We start from the raw sequence: 16,810 nt of genomic DNA, 5'->3' as shown, positions 1-16,810 counted from the left end.
GGGAGGAGAGGGCAGCAGGAGGGAGGTGAGGGCAGCAGGAGGGAGGTGAGGGCAGCGGGAGGGCGGTGAGGGCAGCGGGAGGGCGGTGAGGGCAGCAGGAGGGCGGTGAGGGCAGCAGGAGGGCGGTGAGGGCAGCAGGAGGGAGGTGAGGGCAGCAGGAGGGAGGTGAGGGCAGCAGGAGGGCGGTGAGGGCAGCAGGAGGGCGGTGAGGGCAGCAGGAGGGAGGAGAGGGCAGCAGGAGGGAGGTGAGGGCTGCAGGAAGGAGGTGAGGGCAGCGGGAGGGCGGTGAGGGCAGCAGGAGGGAGGAGAGGGCAGCAGGAGGGCGGTGAGGGCAGCGGGAGGGCGGTGAGGGCAGCAGGAGGGCGGTGAGGGCAGCAGGAGGGAGGAGAGGGCAGCGGGAGGGAGGTGAGGGCAGCAGGAGGGAGGAGAGGGCAGCAGGAGGGAGGTGAGGGCAGCGGGAAGGAGGTGAGGGCAGCGGGAGGGCGGTGAGGGCAGCGGGAGGGCGGTGAGGGCAGCAGGAGGGAGGTGAGGGCAGCAGGAAGGAGGTGAGGGCAGCGGGAGGGCGGTGAGGGCAGCGGGAGGGCGGTGAGGGCAGCAGGAGGGAGGTGAGGGCAGCAGGAGGGCGGTGAGGGCAGCAGGAAGGAGGTGAGGGCAGCAGGAGGGAGGTGAGGGCAGCAGGAGGGCGGTGAGGGCAGCAGGAGGGCGGTGAGGGCAGCAGGAGGGCGGTGAGGGCAGCAGGAGGGAGGAGAGGGCAGCAGGAGGGAGGTGAGGGAAGCAGGAGGGAGGTGAGGGCAGCAGGAGGGAGGAGGGGGCAGCAGGAGGGAGGTGAGGGAAGCAGGAGGGAGGTGAGGGCAGCAGGAGGGAGGAGGGGGCAGCAGGAGGGAGGTGAGGGCAGCAGGAGGGAGGTGAGGGCAGCAGGAGGGAGGAGCGGGCAGCAGGAGGGAGGTGAGGGCAGCAGGAGGGCGGTGAGGGCAGCAGGAGGGAGGAGAGGGCAGCGGGAGGGAGGTGAGGGCAGCAGGAGGGAGGTGAGGGCAGCAGGAGGGCGGTGAGGGCAGCGGGAGGGCGGTGAGGGCAGCGGGAGGGCGGTGAGGGCAGCAGGAGGGCGGTGAGGGCAGCGGGAGGGAGGTGAGGGCAGCGGGAGGGAGGTGAGGGCAGCAGGAGGGCGGTGAGGGCAGCAGGAGGGCGGTGAGGGCAGCAGGAGGGAGGAGAGGGCAGCGGGAGGGAGGTGAGGGCAGCAGGAAGGAGGTGAGGGCAGCAGGAGGGCGGTGAGGGCAGCGGGAGGGAGGAGAGGGCAGCGGGAGGGCGGTGAGGGCAGCGGGAGGGCGGTGAGGGCAGCAGGAGGGCGGTGAGGGCAGCGGGAGGGAGGAGAGGGCAGCAGGAGGGAGGTGAGGGCAGCAGGAGGGAGGAGAGGGCAGCGGGAGGGAGGTGAGGGCAGCGGGAGGGAGGTGAGGGCAGCGGGAGGGCGGTGAGGGCAGCAGGAGGGCGGTGAGGGCAGCAGGAGGGCGGTGAGGGCAGCAGGAGGGAGGTGAGGGCAGCAGGAGGGCGGTGAGGGCAGCGGGAGGGCGGTGAGGGCAGCGGGAGGGCGGTGAGGGCAGCGGGAGGGAGGAGAGGGCAGCGGGAGGGAGGTGAGGGCAGCAGGAGGGAGGTGAGGGCAGCGGGAGGGCGGTGAGGGCAGCGGGAGGGAGGAGAGGGCAGCGGGAGGGAGGTGAGGGCAGCGGGAGGGAGGAGAGGGCAGCGGGAGGGAGGTGAGGGCAGCGGGAGGGAGGTGAGGGCAGCGGGAGGGCGGTGAGGGCAGCGGGAGGGAGGTGAGGGCTGCGGGAGGGAGGTGAGGGCAGCGGGAGGGAGGTGAGGGCAGCGGGAGGGAGGTGAGGGCTGCAGGAGGGAGGTGAGGGCAGCGGGAGGGAGGTGAGGGCAGCGGGAGGGAGGTGAGGGCAGCGGGAGGGAGGTGAGGGCAGCGGGAGGGCGGTGAGGGCAGCAGGAGGGAGGTGAGGGCAGCAGGAGGGAGGTGAGGGCAGCAGGAGGGAGGTGAGGGCAGCAGGAAGGAGGTGAGGGCAGCAGGAGGGAGGTGAGGGCAGCAGGAGGGAGGTGAGGGCAGCGGGAGGGAGGTGAGGGCAGCAGGGAGGGAGGTGAGGGCAGCAGGAGGGAGGTGAGGGCAGCAGGAGGGCGGTGAGGGCAGCAGGAGGGCGGTGAGGGCAGCAGGAGGGCGGTGAGGGCAGCAGGAGGGAGGAGCGGGCAGCAGGAGGGAGGTGAGGGCAGCAGGAGGGAGGTGAGGGCAGCAGGAGGGAGGAGGGGGCAGCAGGAGGGAGGTGAGGGCAGCAGGAGGGAGGTGAGGGCAGCAGGAGGGAGGAGCGGGCAGCAGGAGGGAGGTGAGGGAAGCAGGAGGGAGGTGAGGGCAGCAGGAGGGAGGAGGGGGCAGCAGGAGGGAGGTGAGGGCAGCGGGAGGGCGGTGAGGGCAGCAGGAGGGAGGAGAGGGCAGCGGGAGGGAGGTGAGGGCAGCAGGAGGGAGGTGAGGGCAGCGGGAGGGAGGTGAGGGCAGCAGGAGGGCGGTGAGGGCAGCAGGAGGGAGGAGGGGGCAGCAGGAGGGCGGTGAGGGCAGCAGGAGGGCGGTGAGGGCAGCAGGAGGGAGGAGAGGGCAGCGGGAGGGCGGTGAGGGCAGCAGGAGGGAGGTGAGGGCAGCAGGAGGGAGGTGAGGGCAGCGGGAGGGCGGTGAGGGCAGCAGGAGGGAGGAGAGGGCAGCAGGAGGGAGGTGAGGGCAGCAGGAGGGAGGTGAGGGCAGCAGGAGGGCGGTGAGGGCAGCGGGAGGGCGGTGAGGGCAGCGGGAGGGCGGTGAGGGCAGCGGGAGGGCGGTGAGGGCAGCAGGAGGGAGGTGAGGGCAGCGGGAGGGAGGTGAGGGCAGCGGGAGGGCGGTGAGGGCAGCAGGAGGGCGGTGAGGGCAGCAGGAGGGAGGAGAGGGCAGCAGGAGGGAGGTGAGGGCAGCAGGAGGGAGGTGAGGGCAGCAGGAGGGAGGTGAGGGCAGCAGGAGGGCGGTGAGGGCAGCAGGAGGGCGGTGAGGGCAGCAGGAGGGCGGTGAGGGCAGCAGGAGGGAGGAGCGGGCAGCAGGAGGGAGGTGAGGGAAGCAGGAGGGAGGTGAGGGCAGCAGGAGGGAGGAGAGGGCAGCAGGAGGGAGGTGAGGGCAGCAGGAGGGAGGTGAGGGCAGCAGGAGGGAGGAGCGGGCAGCAGGAGGGAGGTGAGGGCAGCAGGAGGGAGGTGAGGGCAGCAGGAGGGAGGAGCGGGCAGCAGGAGGGAGGTGAGGGCAGCGGGAGGGCGGTGAGGGCAGCGGGAGGGAGGAGAGGGCAGCAGGAGGGAGGTGAGGGCAGCAGGAGGGAGGTGAGGGCAGCAGGAGGGAGGTGAGGGCAGCGGGAGGGCGGTGAGGGCAGCAGGAGGGAGGAGAGGGCAGCGGGAGGGCGGTGAGGGCAGCGGGAGGGCGGTGAGGGCAGCAGGAGGGAGGAGAGGGCAGCAGGAGGGCGGTGAGGGCAGCGGGAGGGAGGTGAGGGCAGCGGGAGGGAGGTGAGGGCAGCGGGAGGGCGGTGAGGGCAGCGGGAGGGAGGAGAGGGCAGCGGGAGGGAGGTGAGGGCAGCAGGAGGGAGGTGAGGGCAGCAGGAGGGCGGTGAGGGCAGCAGGAGGGCGGTGAGGGCAGCAGGAGGGCGGTGAGGGCAGCAGGAGGGCGGTGAGGGCAGCAGGAGGGAGGTGAGGGCAGCAGGAGGGAGGTGAGGGCAGCAGGAGGGAGGTGAGGGCAGCGGGAGGGCGGTGAGGGCAGCGGGAGGGCGGTGAGGGCAGCGGGAGGGAGGTGAGGGCAGCAGGAGGGCGGTGAGGGCAGCGGGAGGGAGGTGAGGGCAGCAGGAGGGAGGTGAGGGCAGCAGGAGGGCGGTGAGGGCAGCAGGAGGGCGGTGAGGGCAGCAGGAGGGCGGTGAGGGCAGCAGGAGGGAGGAGGGGGCAGCAGGAGGGAGGTGAGGGCAGCAGGAGGGAGGTGAGGGCAGCAGGAGGGAGGAGGGGGCAGCAGGAGGGAGGTGAGGGCAGCAGGAGGGAGGTGAGGGCAGCAGGAGGGAGGAGAGGGCAGCAGGAGGGAGGTGAGGGCAGCAGGAGGGAGGTGAGGGCAGCAGGAGGGAGGAGCGGGCAGCAGGAGGGAGGTGAGGGCAGCGGGAGGGCGGTGAGGGCAGCAGGAGGGAGGAGAGGGCAGCAGGAGGGAGGTGAGGGCAGCAGGAGGGAGGTGAGGGCAGCGGGAGGGCGGTGAGGGCAGCGGGAGGGCGGTGAGGGCAGCGGGAGGGCGGTGAGGGCAGCAGGAGGGCGGTGAGGGCAGCAGGAGGGAGGTGAGGGGCAGCGGGAGGGAGGTGAGGGCAGCAGGAGGGCGGTGAGGGCAGCGGGAGGGCGGTGAGGGCAGCAGGAGGGCGGAGAGGGCAGCGGGAGGGAGGTGAGGGCAGCAGGAGGGAGGTGAGGGCAGCAGGAGGGCGGTGAGGGCAGCAGGAGGGAGGAGAGGGCAGCAGGAGGGAGGTGAGGGCAGCAGGAGGGCGGTGAGGGCAGCAGGAGGGCGGTGAGGGCAGCAGGAGGGCGGTGAGGGCAGCAGGAGGGAGGAGAGGGCAGCAGGAGGGAGGTGAGGGCAGCAGGAGGGAGGAGAGGGCAGCAGGAGGGAGGTGAGGGCAGCGGGAGGGAGGTGAGGGCAGCAGGAGGGCGGTGAGGGCAGCAGGAGGGCGGTGAGGGCAGCAGGAGGGCGGTGAGGGCAGCAGGAGGGAGGTGAGGGCAGCAGGAGGGCGGTGAGGGCAGCAGGAGGGCGGTGAGGGCAGCGGGAGGGCGGTGAGGGCAGCAGGAGGGAGGAGAGGGCAGCAGGAGGGAGGTGAGGGCAGCAGGAGGGAGGTGAGGGCAGCAGGAGGGCGGTGAGGGCAGCAGGAGGGAGGAGAGGGCAGCAGGAGGGAGGTGAGGGCAGCGGGAGGGAGGAGAGGGCAGCAGGAGGGAGGTGAGGGCAGCAGGAGGGAGGTGAGGGCAGCGGGAGGGCGGTGAGGGCAGCAGGAGGGAGGTGAGGGCAGCAGGAGGGAGGTGAGGGCAGCAGGAGGGAGGTGAGGGCAGCAGGAGGGAGGTGAGGGGCAGCAGGAGGGAGGTGAGGGCAGCAGGAGGGAGGTGAGGGCAGCAGGAGGGAGGTGAGGGCAGCAGGAGGGAGGTGAGGGCAGCAGGAGGGAGGTGAGGGCAGCAGGAGGGAGGTGAGGGCAGCAGGAGGGAGGTGAGGGCAGCGGGAGGGCGGTGAGGGCAGCAGGAGGGAGGTGAGGGCAGCAGGAGGGAGGTGAGGGCAGCAGGAGGGCGGTGAGGGCAGCAGGAGGGCGGTGAGGGCAGCAGGAGGGCGGTGAGGGCAGCAGGAGGGAGGTGAGGGCAGCGGGAGGGAGGAGGGGGCAGCGGGAGGGCGGTGAGGGCAGCAGGAGGGCGGTGAGGGCAGCAGGAGGGAGGTGAGGGCAGCGGGAGGGCGGTGAGGGCAGCAGGAGGGCGGTGAGGGCAGCGGGAGGGCGGTGAGGGCAGCAGGAGGGAGGAGAGGGCAGCAGGAGGGAGGAGAGGGCAGCAGGAGGGAGGAGAGGGCAGCAGGAGGGAGGAGAGGGCAGCAGGAGGGAGGTGAGGGCAGCAGGAGGGCGGTGAGGGCAGCAGGAGGGAGGAGAGGGCAGCAGGAGGGAGGTGAGGGCAGCAGGAGGGAGGTGAGGGCAGCAGGAGGGAGGTGAGGGCAGCGGGAGGGCGGTGAGGGCAGCAGGAGGGAGGAGAGGGCAGCAGGAGGGAGGAGAGGGCAGCAGGAGGGAGGTGAGGGCAGCAGGAGGGAGGAGAGGGCAGCAGGAGGGAGGTGAGGGCAGCAGGAGGGAGGAGAGGGCAGCAGGAGGGAGGAGAGGGCAGCAGGAGGGAGGTGAGGGCAGCAGGAGGGAGGTGAGGGCAGCAGGGCTTCCGAATGAGGGCGGGTGAGCGATCAGAGAGACAGGACATTGCGGCCTCTTCACTTAGGAGAGCAGGGAGGGCCCTGGGCCAGGGACAGAGCTGGGCACAGTGTGGCCGCGACCCACCCTCACCTTCACCCCTGGGCTCTGACAGCACCTCACCCAGGTCACACTGAGGCCCTTCAGACCCAGGCAGGTGTGTCTCAGCTCCTCTCTGGGGAGGACCCCCCCCCCCCCCCCCCCCCCCGCCGTCTGTCACTGATGTGTCTTGTCGCCCCAGGTTCGGTCCCCCTCAGCCCTGAGCCCACAGTCAGCAGCTTCCCTTCCCGCAGCCAGGGCAGCCTGTTGTTGGCAGGGGAAGAGAGAAATGCTCGGCCCCTCACAGTGTGACCGCCCTCACTGTCCCACCTCAGTCGCCACAACGTGGGGACAGTGGATCCGGAGGAGCGACAGCGGAGAGACAGTGTGGGCTTCCGCCCTCCACTCCCCCGTCTTTACCCCCCTCTTCTCCTGCCCCCCGCCCCCAGCAGCACCTCCGCCCTCCCCCAGCTCCACGACATCCAAACACCAGGGCACTGAGGGCAGACCGTGGACCCACCGCTCCCTGCCAGACGCCTGCCCGTGTGTGCCCGCCTGCTCCCGCCGCCGTGTCACCGCCTGCCCCGTCAGAGGGCCACCCAGGGGTGACCTTCCCTCACATGTCTGCGTGGCTCAGCTTCTCAGTTGCTTCAAGTCGGCTCAACTGGCACCTCAGCCGGCCCACTCTGACCACCCATTGAAAAGTGCCACGTCGGGGTTCCTGGGGCAGCCGACCGCTCACAGCCTGTCCCTCCCTCGCCCTGCGGGCCCAGCACCTACGGCTACCAGCGTGGCTCCCTGTGTGGCTCCTACCGGGACGGCCGGGCCTTGGCCTGCACCACAGCCCCTCCCAGGAAGCCCCAGCTCCAACACACTCGGTGGCCGGTGGCCGGCTTCACACACAGCAGAGCCACCCTACGGGCTCCACAAGCAGAACGTCCGAAGGGTAGTTTCGGCAGCACCCGGCCCTGCCGGGGTGGAGCCCGCCTCGTGGGCTCATGACCTCAGTTAACCTTACTGCTCTCCTCAAAGGCTCTGTCTCTAAATACAATCACATTGGGGGTTGGGGCTTCAACACACGAATTGTGGGGACACAGCCCAGTCCCTGCCAGGGGTCTCCTATGATGTGCGCATCTGCACCTGTCCGCCGGTCCGTCCCCTGAGCGCCTCAGGAAGCATAAGTCTCTGTGCCTCCCCAAACGCTGGTCTCACCACAAAGCACAGCACACGGGCGGCACCTGGACACCACCCGCCTCTCATGTCTCTTCTGCTGGGGCTGCGGGTCCGTCCAGGTTGGGGGTCATGGGTGCCTGATGCTCAGGCTGCAACCGTGGCCCAGCTGCCGCACATGGGGCTCTGGGGGACCCTCCCTGGCTCATGGACCCCCTGTTTGTTCAGGCTGCTAGGACAACACCATAGGCTGACTTGTACATAACATTCATGTATGTCTCGCAGCCCTGGAGGCTGAGAAGCCCCCGAGAAAGGTGCCAGCAGACTCAGAGTCTGCGAGGGCTGGCCTCCTGGATCGCAGGCGGCTGCCGCCTCACCGAGTCCCCTCCGGGTGGGCCGGCCAGGGAGCTCTCCGGGGCCTCCTTCACGGGGGCCCCACCCTCAGGACCGAATCACCTCCCGAAGGCCTCCCCTCCAAACACAGTCACATCGGGGATGAGGTTTCAATATGAACTTTGAGGACACAGACATTCAGTCTGTGCACCCGGGGTCCTGGGCAGCTGTCCTGGTAGAAATGAGATTTAGGCCCAAGGCTGCAGAGCTCCTTCTCTCAGGGATCGGGGGTAGCAGAGCAGGACCTGGAGGGTCCGGTCTGAGGATGCGGTGCTTGGGCGACCACAGAGGACAGAGGGGATCCCAGGGTCCTCAGGCAGCACCCTGGGAGTGTAGGGACTGCCCCTGGGCCCTATCGCCGAGGCCCTCGCAGCCCACAGTGGCGAGCAGCCCGCACACACGTTCAGCACCTGGTCCTCGGGGCCCCTCGGCCTGGCCCAAGGGCTTGTCCTGTCCTAGGGGAGGAAGGGACCACGGAAGGCTGTGAACACCTCCTGATCCGGGCCGGGTGCAGACGCGCTAGGGAGGTGCTAACACAGTTAGTGGGACCCTGGAATCCCCAGGAATTTGGGACCAGGGCTCCTCCCCAGAGGGCAGCACCGCCCTTTGCTGTCTGTGAGCCAGAGGGCCCTCTCCAAACACAAACAGGCGACCCCATGGCAGCCCTCCCCATGCTGGTGTTCGCCAGGCTCCTTCCTCTCTCCCCCGGGGAACACCCTCCCCTCTGATGTGCTTACTTCTGTGGATCCTCACTTCCGCAGGAGCATCCTCTCCTTCCCAGACCAAATGCCCCAGGCCCCGCCCCCATCCCACCTTCTGAGACGCGCTGGACTGATTCCCAGGTGCAGGGTCCTTTCCCTCCAGAGGGAGCAGGAGGAACAAGAAAGAGGGACTCGGGTGTCCGAGGTCCCATCCTGGGCTCCATCCTGGGCCTGGGAACCAGCTCTCATGGACAGGAGACCTCACTCTTCCCTGAGTGACTTCCATGGTGACTCAACAGGGAGGAATCACCTATGTCAGTGTGGGCTTTGGGAAGCACTTTGCACCCCGAACCTGACACTGGATGGGGATCCCCTCTCGTGTTCAAAGCCCTGTTCTGGCACTGGGAGCAGGAGGAGACCCTGGAAGTCCTGGTGCTGCAGCAGAAAGGGAAACGGGGTCTTCTGTCGTTCAGCCCAGTGGCCCCACGGGGGCACCGCCGCGCGGCTCCGGGAGGCTGACTGCGCCCTGGGAGGGGCCGCGCCGTGACGTGGACGACCTGGAGGGTGGGCACCGTGGGGCATGAAGCACCGTAGCTTCCCACCAGGCCTGGACTCCACGGTGTCCAGGTCAGGGACGGTGGGGGGCGGGGGGAGCGCTCCGGGGGCTCGGCCATCTCTGAGGCTTCCACCTCCCCGCTGCCACCCCTCTTCCCAGCCCCCTGGTGACAACACCTGGGAAACTGAACAGACACAGTTCATCTCCTGTTGGTTTTGCGCAGTATTCCTCCTTGATGTAGCCACAGTAACCACATTGTATAAGTTTTCCTCAGGAGGATACATGAAAACTTGGCAACATGCTCCTCCCTGGCAGGGGTCCCGGGCGCCCGGACTCGGGGGAGGGAGGACATTGCCCACTCCGGGCCCCCGCACCGTCCGCCGTGAGCCTCGCCCCGCACGGCGCATGAAGTCCCTCTCATTGCCAAGGCCCTTCCCGGTTCAGGTGCCGTTGGCACAGCCGTGGCCGCGCGATGGCCCGGACCCAGGTGTCCCCCCCACCGCGTGTCCCCCCTGCACCGGCGCCCAGGCTGCCCCGCCTCAGAGCTGCTCGGCTGGGCCTGGGCCTCAGAGCCTGTCCCCCAGGCCGCCCCTGGGGCATTGGTGCTTCAACACACGAATCTGGGGGACACTTGTGCGCATTGAGGGAACAGAAGGGGCGACACTTGTGTTGCCGTGGGGACAACACACGAATTTGCTGAAACGAACTGCTTCCCGGGCTCCTTTGTACGAAGGACGTGGACTCGCAAGGACAAACTGCGGGCTTCGGCGTGAAGGCCACTTTACGGTGTAACGCGTCTCCCCTGTCACACACGCACTGCGTGGGCAGCGGACTTAGGGGCTTTGCGGGTCTGGCTGCAGTGCGGCTCGGACGCGTCTCCGTGCCCAGGGGCCCGAGTCCCTGCTGCTCAGATTAGCGTCCCCACGGGCCGAGGGTCCGAGGCCGCGATCCGCGCTGCCGGCCGCAGACGACGACACCGGACTCGGAATCTCCGTCCCGCGTTTTCAGGCAGTTCCTCCGGGAATGAAGGGAAAAGCCCTGGGCAGGGCCCGGCCGGGGCGCCTCTCCCCGGTCTCCTCAGTCCCTGGGCCGGGACTCGGGGACACAGCGCGACGAGGCGCCTCAGGGCCGGAGGCGGGGTCGGCGCGCAGTCCCGGGGCCCCTGGCCCGGCTCTCGGGGTCTCCGGCCGCGGGCGGAGTCGGGGCGGGGGGGCCCCGCGGTGGGGATCCCCGGCCCCCGGTGTCACTTCTGCCCCTCACAACCTGCGCCGGGGCCTCCTTCCTGGAGACTCGTGACGCGTCCCCGCTTGTCACTCTCACTGGCGCCCGGCGCCCGGAGAAGCCAATCAGCGTCGCCGCCGGTCCCGGCTATAAGGTCCCCGCGGGCCGCCCGGGCTCGATTCGCCCCGAAGCCCGAGGATGCGCGTCCTGAGGTCGCCCAGCCTCCTGCTGCTGCTCTCGGGGGCCCTGGCGCTGAGCGGGGCCCGGGCGGGTGAGCCGGGCCGGGAGGGAACGGCCTCGGCGGGGCGGGGGACCGGGGGGGACGCGGGACCCGGGGGCGCGACCCGCCGCCCGGCCCCCTCCGCCCCCTGGACCGCGGCCCCGGGACCCGCGCGGGGCCTTGGGTCGCGGTCTCAGCCCCGCTCCGCCCCCAGGTCCCCACTCCCTGCGGTATTTCGACACCATCGTGTCCCGGCCCGGCCGCGGGGAGCCCCGCTTCCTCGCCGTCGGCTACGTGGACGACACGCCGTTCGTGCGGTTCGACAGCGACGCCGCGGACCCGAGGATGGAGCCGCGGGCGCCGTGGATGGAGGGGCCGTGGGTGGAGCAGGAGGACCCGCAGTACTGGGACCGCGAGACGCGGAACATGAAGGAAACCGCACAGATTTTCCGAGTGAGCCTGAACAACCTGCGCGGCTACTACAACCAGAGCGACCCCGGTGAGCGCGCGGCGGGCGGTCCCGACCCCCACCCCCCGGACGGCGGTCGCCCCGGGCGTCCGCGTCCGCGCTTCACCCCGAGGCCCCCGGTCCCCCGACCCCCTCGAACCCCGCCCCCCTCGGGAGGCGCCGCGGGCCCCGGACCGCGTTTCGCTTTCGGTTTGGGCCGGACGCCCGCGGTCCGGGCGGGGCGGGCGGGGCGGCGCTGACCTCGGGGCGGGGTCAGGGTCTCACACCTTCCAGTGGATGTACGGCTGCGACCGGGGCCCGGACGGGCGCCTCCTCCGCGGTTACGAGCAGCACGCCTACGACGGCGCCGACTACATCAGCCTCAACGGGGACCTGCGCTCCTGGACCGCGGCCGACGCGGCGGCTCAGATCACCCAGCGGAAGTGGGAGGCGGCGGGGGTGGCGGAGCGACACAGGGCCTACCTGGAGGGGCGGTGCGTGGAGTGGCTCGGCCGGTACCTGGAGAAGGGGAAGGAGACCCTGCTGCGCGCAGGTACCGGGGCCGGGGCTCCCCCAGGCGGCGGAACGCGGGGTCGGGTCCGAGGGCGGGGCCCGGGTCGGGGGGCTGAGTCCGCCTGGGTTTCCGGCCGCGGCCCCGGGGAGCGGCCCCCGCCTTGGGGAGACCCGCCCTGAAACGACCGCTCGGCGGCTCCTGGGACCCTGGCGGTGGCCCCGCGACCCGGGGACCTTCGCGGGCCTTGTCCCCGCCCCGCACCCGTGCGTCTCCGCCGGACCCCGCTTTCCCGAGTCACGCGGCCGCCCCCCAGGTCCGGCCCGAGGGGCCTTTTCTCCTCTCAGAGACCCGCCTCCTGCCCTGGGCCGGGCCGCGCTGCCTCGAGAACTTTCTCAGACCGGGAGTGGCTCCCAGGGGCCCCTGTCCCCGCGGGCGTCGGGGTCGGCGCTGCGTCCCCCGCCGCCGTCGTCCCGCCCCGCCCCGGGGGGGGGCACCGGTGCGGCTGCGGTGTCGCCGGGGCCGCAACGTTCCGGAACCTTCTGACCCTCCCGCGCAGACCCTCCAGAGACACGCGTGACCCGCCACCGCGTCTCTGAGCGCGAGGCCGCCCTGCGGTGCTGGGCGCGGGGCTTCTACCCCGCGGACATCAGCCTGACGTGGCAGCGCGACGGGGAGGACCAGACGCAGGACATGGAGTTTGTGGAGACGCGGCCGGCGGGGGACGGGACCTTCCAGAAGTGGGCGGCCGTGGCGGTGCCGCCCGGGGAGGAGCAGAGATACACGTGCCGCGTGCAGCACGAGGGGCTGCCCGAGCCGCTGACCCTGAGATGGGGTGCGCGGGGCGCGGGCGCGGAGCCTCTTCCCGGGGGGGTGCGGGGCCGCTGGGGGAGTCCTGCAGGGGCGGGGCTGGGGCCTGGGGTGCGGCAGGGCCCTCACCGTCCTGTCCCTTTGCAGAGCCGCCCTCGCAGACCACCTTCATCATCGTGGGAGTCGTCGTTGGCCTGGTCCTGCTTGGAGCTGTGGCGGCTGGAGCCCTGATGTGGGGGAGGAGGCGCTCAGGTGGGGGGGGGGTCTGGGTTTCTGGTCCCCCTGGGGGTTTCAAGCCCCGGTGGATGTGTGTCCCCCTTCACTAAAGGGAAGTGTCATATTCATTCATGTGCCTGCCAGTCTGGGGCTGTATTTGCTAACACTTGCTCCCTAAGGAGGCACGAGAGAGTATAAGGGACAGATTTGTCACCTTAGTGAGGCTGCTGATGGGACCTGATTCCCGACAGTCACGGATCCAAGTCCCTGCTGGGGACAGACCTGCAGGAGGGCCATTGGTCCAGTCCCCACACCTGTACTTTCCCCAGGGTTCCCCATCCTGCCCTGGGTCTGTAGCCACAGTTCTGGAAACTTCTCTGGGGCCAGGACGAGGGCTTCCTTCCGGACCTCGTGGCCCTGCCTCCTCCCTGGAGTCTCACAGGACGGTTTCTTCCTGCAGGTGGAAAGGGAGGCAGCTACGCGCAGGCTGCCAGTGAGTACGGAGGGGGGACCCCTGAGACCCCGTGAGGGTGTTGACGGGCGCCCAGGGGGCCTCCCCCCATCGTTCCTCCTTCAGCCCCCTCTCCTGGGGCTCTGACCACCCCCTGTTTTGTGCTGCCCCAGGTGGTGACAGTGCCCAGGGCTCTGATGTGTCTCTCACGGCTTGTAAAGGTGGGACCCTGACTGAGGACGGGGCTGGGGCAGAGGGGACGGGACTGCGGGATGGGGATCCTGGGGACATTCTGAGCCCTCGCTGGGCTGTTGGACAATGTCACCACCTGCAGTGACTGACCTGAACTAGTTCATGATCATTTCCTTCTGCAGCGTGAGACGGCTGCCCTGTCAGGGAACAAACGATGGAAGGGTCTTCACAAACACATACCTGCCGACCCCTGTTTGTGACGTCAGGAAGATCCTTTGCTTCTCTTTCTGCAACTGGCGTGTAACTGACTGCGTTTCTATCAGCACAAGGCGGGGAGGTGGGAGGCTGGCCCACCCCCCACCAACAAGCCCCTCCCCACACTTTCCGGTTGCAGCCGAGGTGGGGCAGGTCCTCCCCCTCCCTGTCTGTACTTCCAAGTGCCCTGAGCTGCAGCTTCTTACTGTGTTAATGAAATAAGATCCTGGATATGAATTTGTATTTTCAGTTCTTGCTGTGAGTGGTTCATGTGTTCATTAAAATCTTGAAGATCCTAAAGTTTCAGAGAAAATAAATGGAAGCATCAAGAAGTTCCCAGAACCGGCGTGCTTGCTGCGCTGAGTCTGTCGCAGGGGCAGGAGAGGCTGTGAGGACCGAGCGTGCTCAGGGCCTGTGCCCCGTCCGTGCTCAGGGCGTCGTGGGCTGTGACCTGGTCACTCTGTGGCTGGGTCACCTCTCTGCTGCTTTGTCCTTGTCCCTTTAGTAGAACCTTGTCCCCCCAGGACCTGTGATCACAGGGAATCGGCATCGCCCAGGCCTTGTCCACTGTCCCAGTAAAGAGATCTCTACGGCTGCGGGCAGCGAGGGCTCTGTGTGGATGGGTCAGCCTAGGCTCGGGCCGGTCTGACCCTCAGCCCGCATGCCCTGGGCCTTTATTAGTTGTTCGTTTCTGTAGAGCAACATGACTGGTTTGGTTCCCGTTAGGAGTCCCGGTGTCATTCGCCTCTGGGTGTCCCCTCGCTGTCACCAGGGTGGGTGTTTTGCCTGTCCTTGTCCCCACAAGGCCCAGGGGTCCCTGCACTCAGGAGTCTGTGGTGTGGAGAGATGACTTGTCAGACTCATGCCTCCACTAGGGCTGGATGTTTTCATCTTCTAAAGTGTCAAAGGAGCCGGGTTCTGGAATGAGCAGAGCTGGGATCCCATAATTTCCCATCCCAGATAAGTGCCTGTTGCGACTGTGCTCTGCTCCCGCGCTCTGTCCCTGCCCTTCGCTGTAGCGCTGGCTGCAGCGCGCCCCGGGGTGCACAGAGCGGAGGCTGCCCTAGATTCAGGGGGAGCCGCCCTGTGGGAAAAGTGCGGGGGCATCGATGTCAGCATGAGAACACATTGTGCTGTAGCTGCCACAGGACAGCTGTGGCTGAGGCCACGTTAACAAAGACACCGTCCAGCATAGGGAGGTGCCCTACGCTGACCATTCATGAACCAATAGTGCTTGTGTGACAGATTGTGGCACTGTTTCTGCGTGTGGGGAACATCACTGCAGTAAAATGGTCACTGCCGGGCTTGTGGAGCCCACGTTTTGTGGGAGAGACGGTGGGTGTGAGCACAGCCAACAGGAAGGGGTCTGTGCTAGAGGGTGAGCGGTCTGGGAAGACAGAGGGGAAGGCGATGTCCAGGGTGGGCTGTGGGGACAGGGAATGTGGCTGTTTGATTTGGGTGGTCAGTGTGGTCCTTGCAGAGAAGGTCACCTTGAGGGAAGATTTGAAGGAGGAGGCATTGTCCACAAGGATGTCTGGAGGAAGTTCTGCCCAGGCCGGGGACCCCCCAGCGCAAATGCATGGGCAGGGGTGTGTCCGGTGTCTGGGGAGAGCAAGGACGCCAGGCTGGTGCGGGTGCTGCTGGTTCAGGTCACACATGTAGTGGCCAGAGCCCAGACCAGGACCCCATAGGACCATGCGTCAGCCTTGCCTGTCCTTGTCCCCACAAGTGACGCTGGCCTGGTGCCTAACTCCCTGAGGCAGGGGGCCCGGGGAGGCCGGGGGGCCTGGAAGAAACCCCACAAGCAGCCCTGGGGCTCAGCCACACAGGGGCCCGTGAGGTCAGTGACAGAGACGGGATGGGGACGGGTCTTCATTCACATTTAAAGGGGGGTTTTTCTTTCCTCAGAAAAGGGAGGACGTAATTGTTGATTATGAGACGTGATGTTGGGGGTTACCTGTCATTCTCTCTACCACGGGGTGGAGTCAGGGGGAAGGTTCGGAGGTGGCCCCAGGCATCGTAATGGAATCCCTGAACGCCTGCTCCCTGAGGCTGCCCCCCAGGCATATTTCTTGGAGCAAACAATGGAAGCCCAATTTTTCCTAATTTAGGCATAAAACAGTATATTGGGTTCTCATGCTATTTTGGGGGAAGCCAGGAAACACACTAGAGGCCATGTAGCCAGGAGCCATCACAGTCCGGCCTGGGCCTGGTCCCACATGGGTCCCGGGCCCTGCTGCCAGGCCCAGGGGTCACCGCTTACCCACGGGCGCCCCCGAGACGGGACCCTGGGCACCGGGCGAGGACGGCTGTCTCTGCTGCCCCCCCACCCGGACGCTGTTGCTGCCCCTCCCGCTGCCCTTGCCAAGTGCACTGTGCACAGCCCAGCGTCCCCGCGTCCCCATGTCCTGAGGCAGAGTCTGGCATGTGGTCCCATCACCAGTGGAGCCTCGTGCTGTGCCCAGAGGCACGAATGTTGGGGGACGGGGGAGCTCCCTCTTTTACGGAGGGACGTTGGTCTCTGCCTCCCACCGAGGCTCTTTTCCCTTTTTGAGAGTGCGCTTATTAACGCTGCGGACAGAGAAGCGAGGAAGGGCCTGAGACTGAAGCAGCAGGAGACCAGGCAGGGCTGCTGTCTGCTCACAGGAGATCCAGAGGGAGGGGCCTTGGGAACAGTCTGGGGCTAAGCCCAGGATGAGCTGTTGCTGCCCATTGCTCCCCTGGTTGCAAGTCTCCTGGGGTCCCTTAGCATTTAGGAGATGCCCGCCTGTGGGGGAGGAGAGGGGGCGGGAGAGGCATCGTACTGGTCCAGGGAGGAGAGCGCCCCCACCAGGACTCTTCATGTGCGGAGCCTTCCCAGGTAGGAATAGAGTCCAGGTGCCGGGGGAGAGCTGGAGAAGAAAGACAAATTTCAATCCCTGGAGCAAAGACCTGAGACTGGAATGTTGTTCCTTTGCAGGCACTCAGGTTTGGCAGGAAGAACATGTGACCAATAAATAGCGTCCCAAGGAGAGGGCCTCTTGCTTGCTCTTACTCTGAATTTCTCCATTGGATGGTGAGGGATTTTTCCCTCCATTCACCCAGCATCTGATTCTCGGACTCCCGCTGTGTTTCCTACAGTTCAACTCAATCCAACCGGAAGTGCTGGGACTTGGCCTCAGACCCCTCCCCTCGCCCCCCGCCCCCCCCCCCCCCCCCCCCGGGTCAGGACTCTGTCCCCCAGGCCCGCCCTCCCTCAGAGCAGGTCTCACGGTCAGGCCCCCATGGTACCTGCGCTTCTGTCCTACTTGGCTACAAAAGTTAGGGGTCCCCACCAAGGTCATTACATCAACTCAGAACTCAGAAAAATGCTGTGCTTACTACACATTTTACTGTAAATGATACGAGTGAGGAGCCACATGAAGAGGGACAAGGGGCGAATGGGGAAGAGCCCCAAGAGCCGGAGACTCTGTCACCATGGAGTTGGAAGGGGTCACCCCCGCCCCCAGCATGCGGATGGGTTCATTAATTCAGAAGCTCTGTGAACCCCATTATTAGGGGTCTTTATGGAATTTTCACTGTGTAGACAGAATTGATTAAATCATTGGAAATTGTTGATTGGACTTGAACTCCAGCCCCTCTCCCAGAGGCTGGGTAGTAAGGCTGCAAGTTC

The 16,810-nt window shown here is 67.8% G+C and overlaps 1 protein-coding gene and 1 pseudogene across 1 annotated transcript; one reads left to right on the top strand and one right to left on the bottom strand.

Moving 5' to 3' along the window:
- Nucleotides 1–10,237: 10,237 nt before the first annotated feature.
- LOC129067407 (patr class I histocompatibility antigen, A-126 alpha chain-like) lies at nucleotides 10,238–13,458 on the top strand. Its single transcript, XM_054569263.1, has 8 exons — nucleotides 10,238–10,326; nucleotides 10,490–10,774; nucleotides 11,001–11,276; nucleotides 11,794–12,069; nucleotides 12,192–12,296; nucleotides 12,721–12,753; nucleotides 12,885–12,932; nucleotides 13,086–13,458. The coding sequence occupies exons 1-8, from the start codon at nucleotides 10,254–10,256 to the stop codon at nucleotides 13,088–13,090; spliced, it is 1,101 nt and encodes a 366-aa protein (XP_054425238.1). The 5' UTR covers nucleotides 10,238–10,253; the 3' UTR covers nucleotides 13,091–13,458.
- A 571-nt stretch (nucleotides 13,459–14,029) lies between these two features.
- LOC129067937 (HLA class II histocompatibility antigen, DO alpha chain-like) overlaps nucleotides 14,030–16,810 on the bottom strand; it is a 67,473-nt pseudogene continuing 64,692 nt past the window's right edge.

This window comes from Pteronotus mesoamericanus, unplaced genomic scaffold, assembly GCF_021234165.1.
Source record: "Pteronotus mesoamericanus isolate MK-2021 breed Mesoamerican mustached bat unplaced genomic scaffold, CSHL_Meso_final contig_20, whole genome shotgun sequence".
NCBI lineage: Eukaryota > Metazoa > Chordata > Mammalia > Chiroptera > Mormoopidae > Pteronotus > Pteronotus mesoamericanus.
Note: the sequence above shows the minus strand (reverse complement) of the source record. Positions and strands in the feature narration are given on the sequence as shown.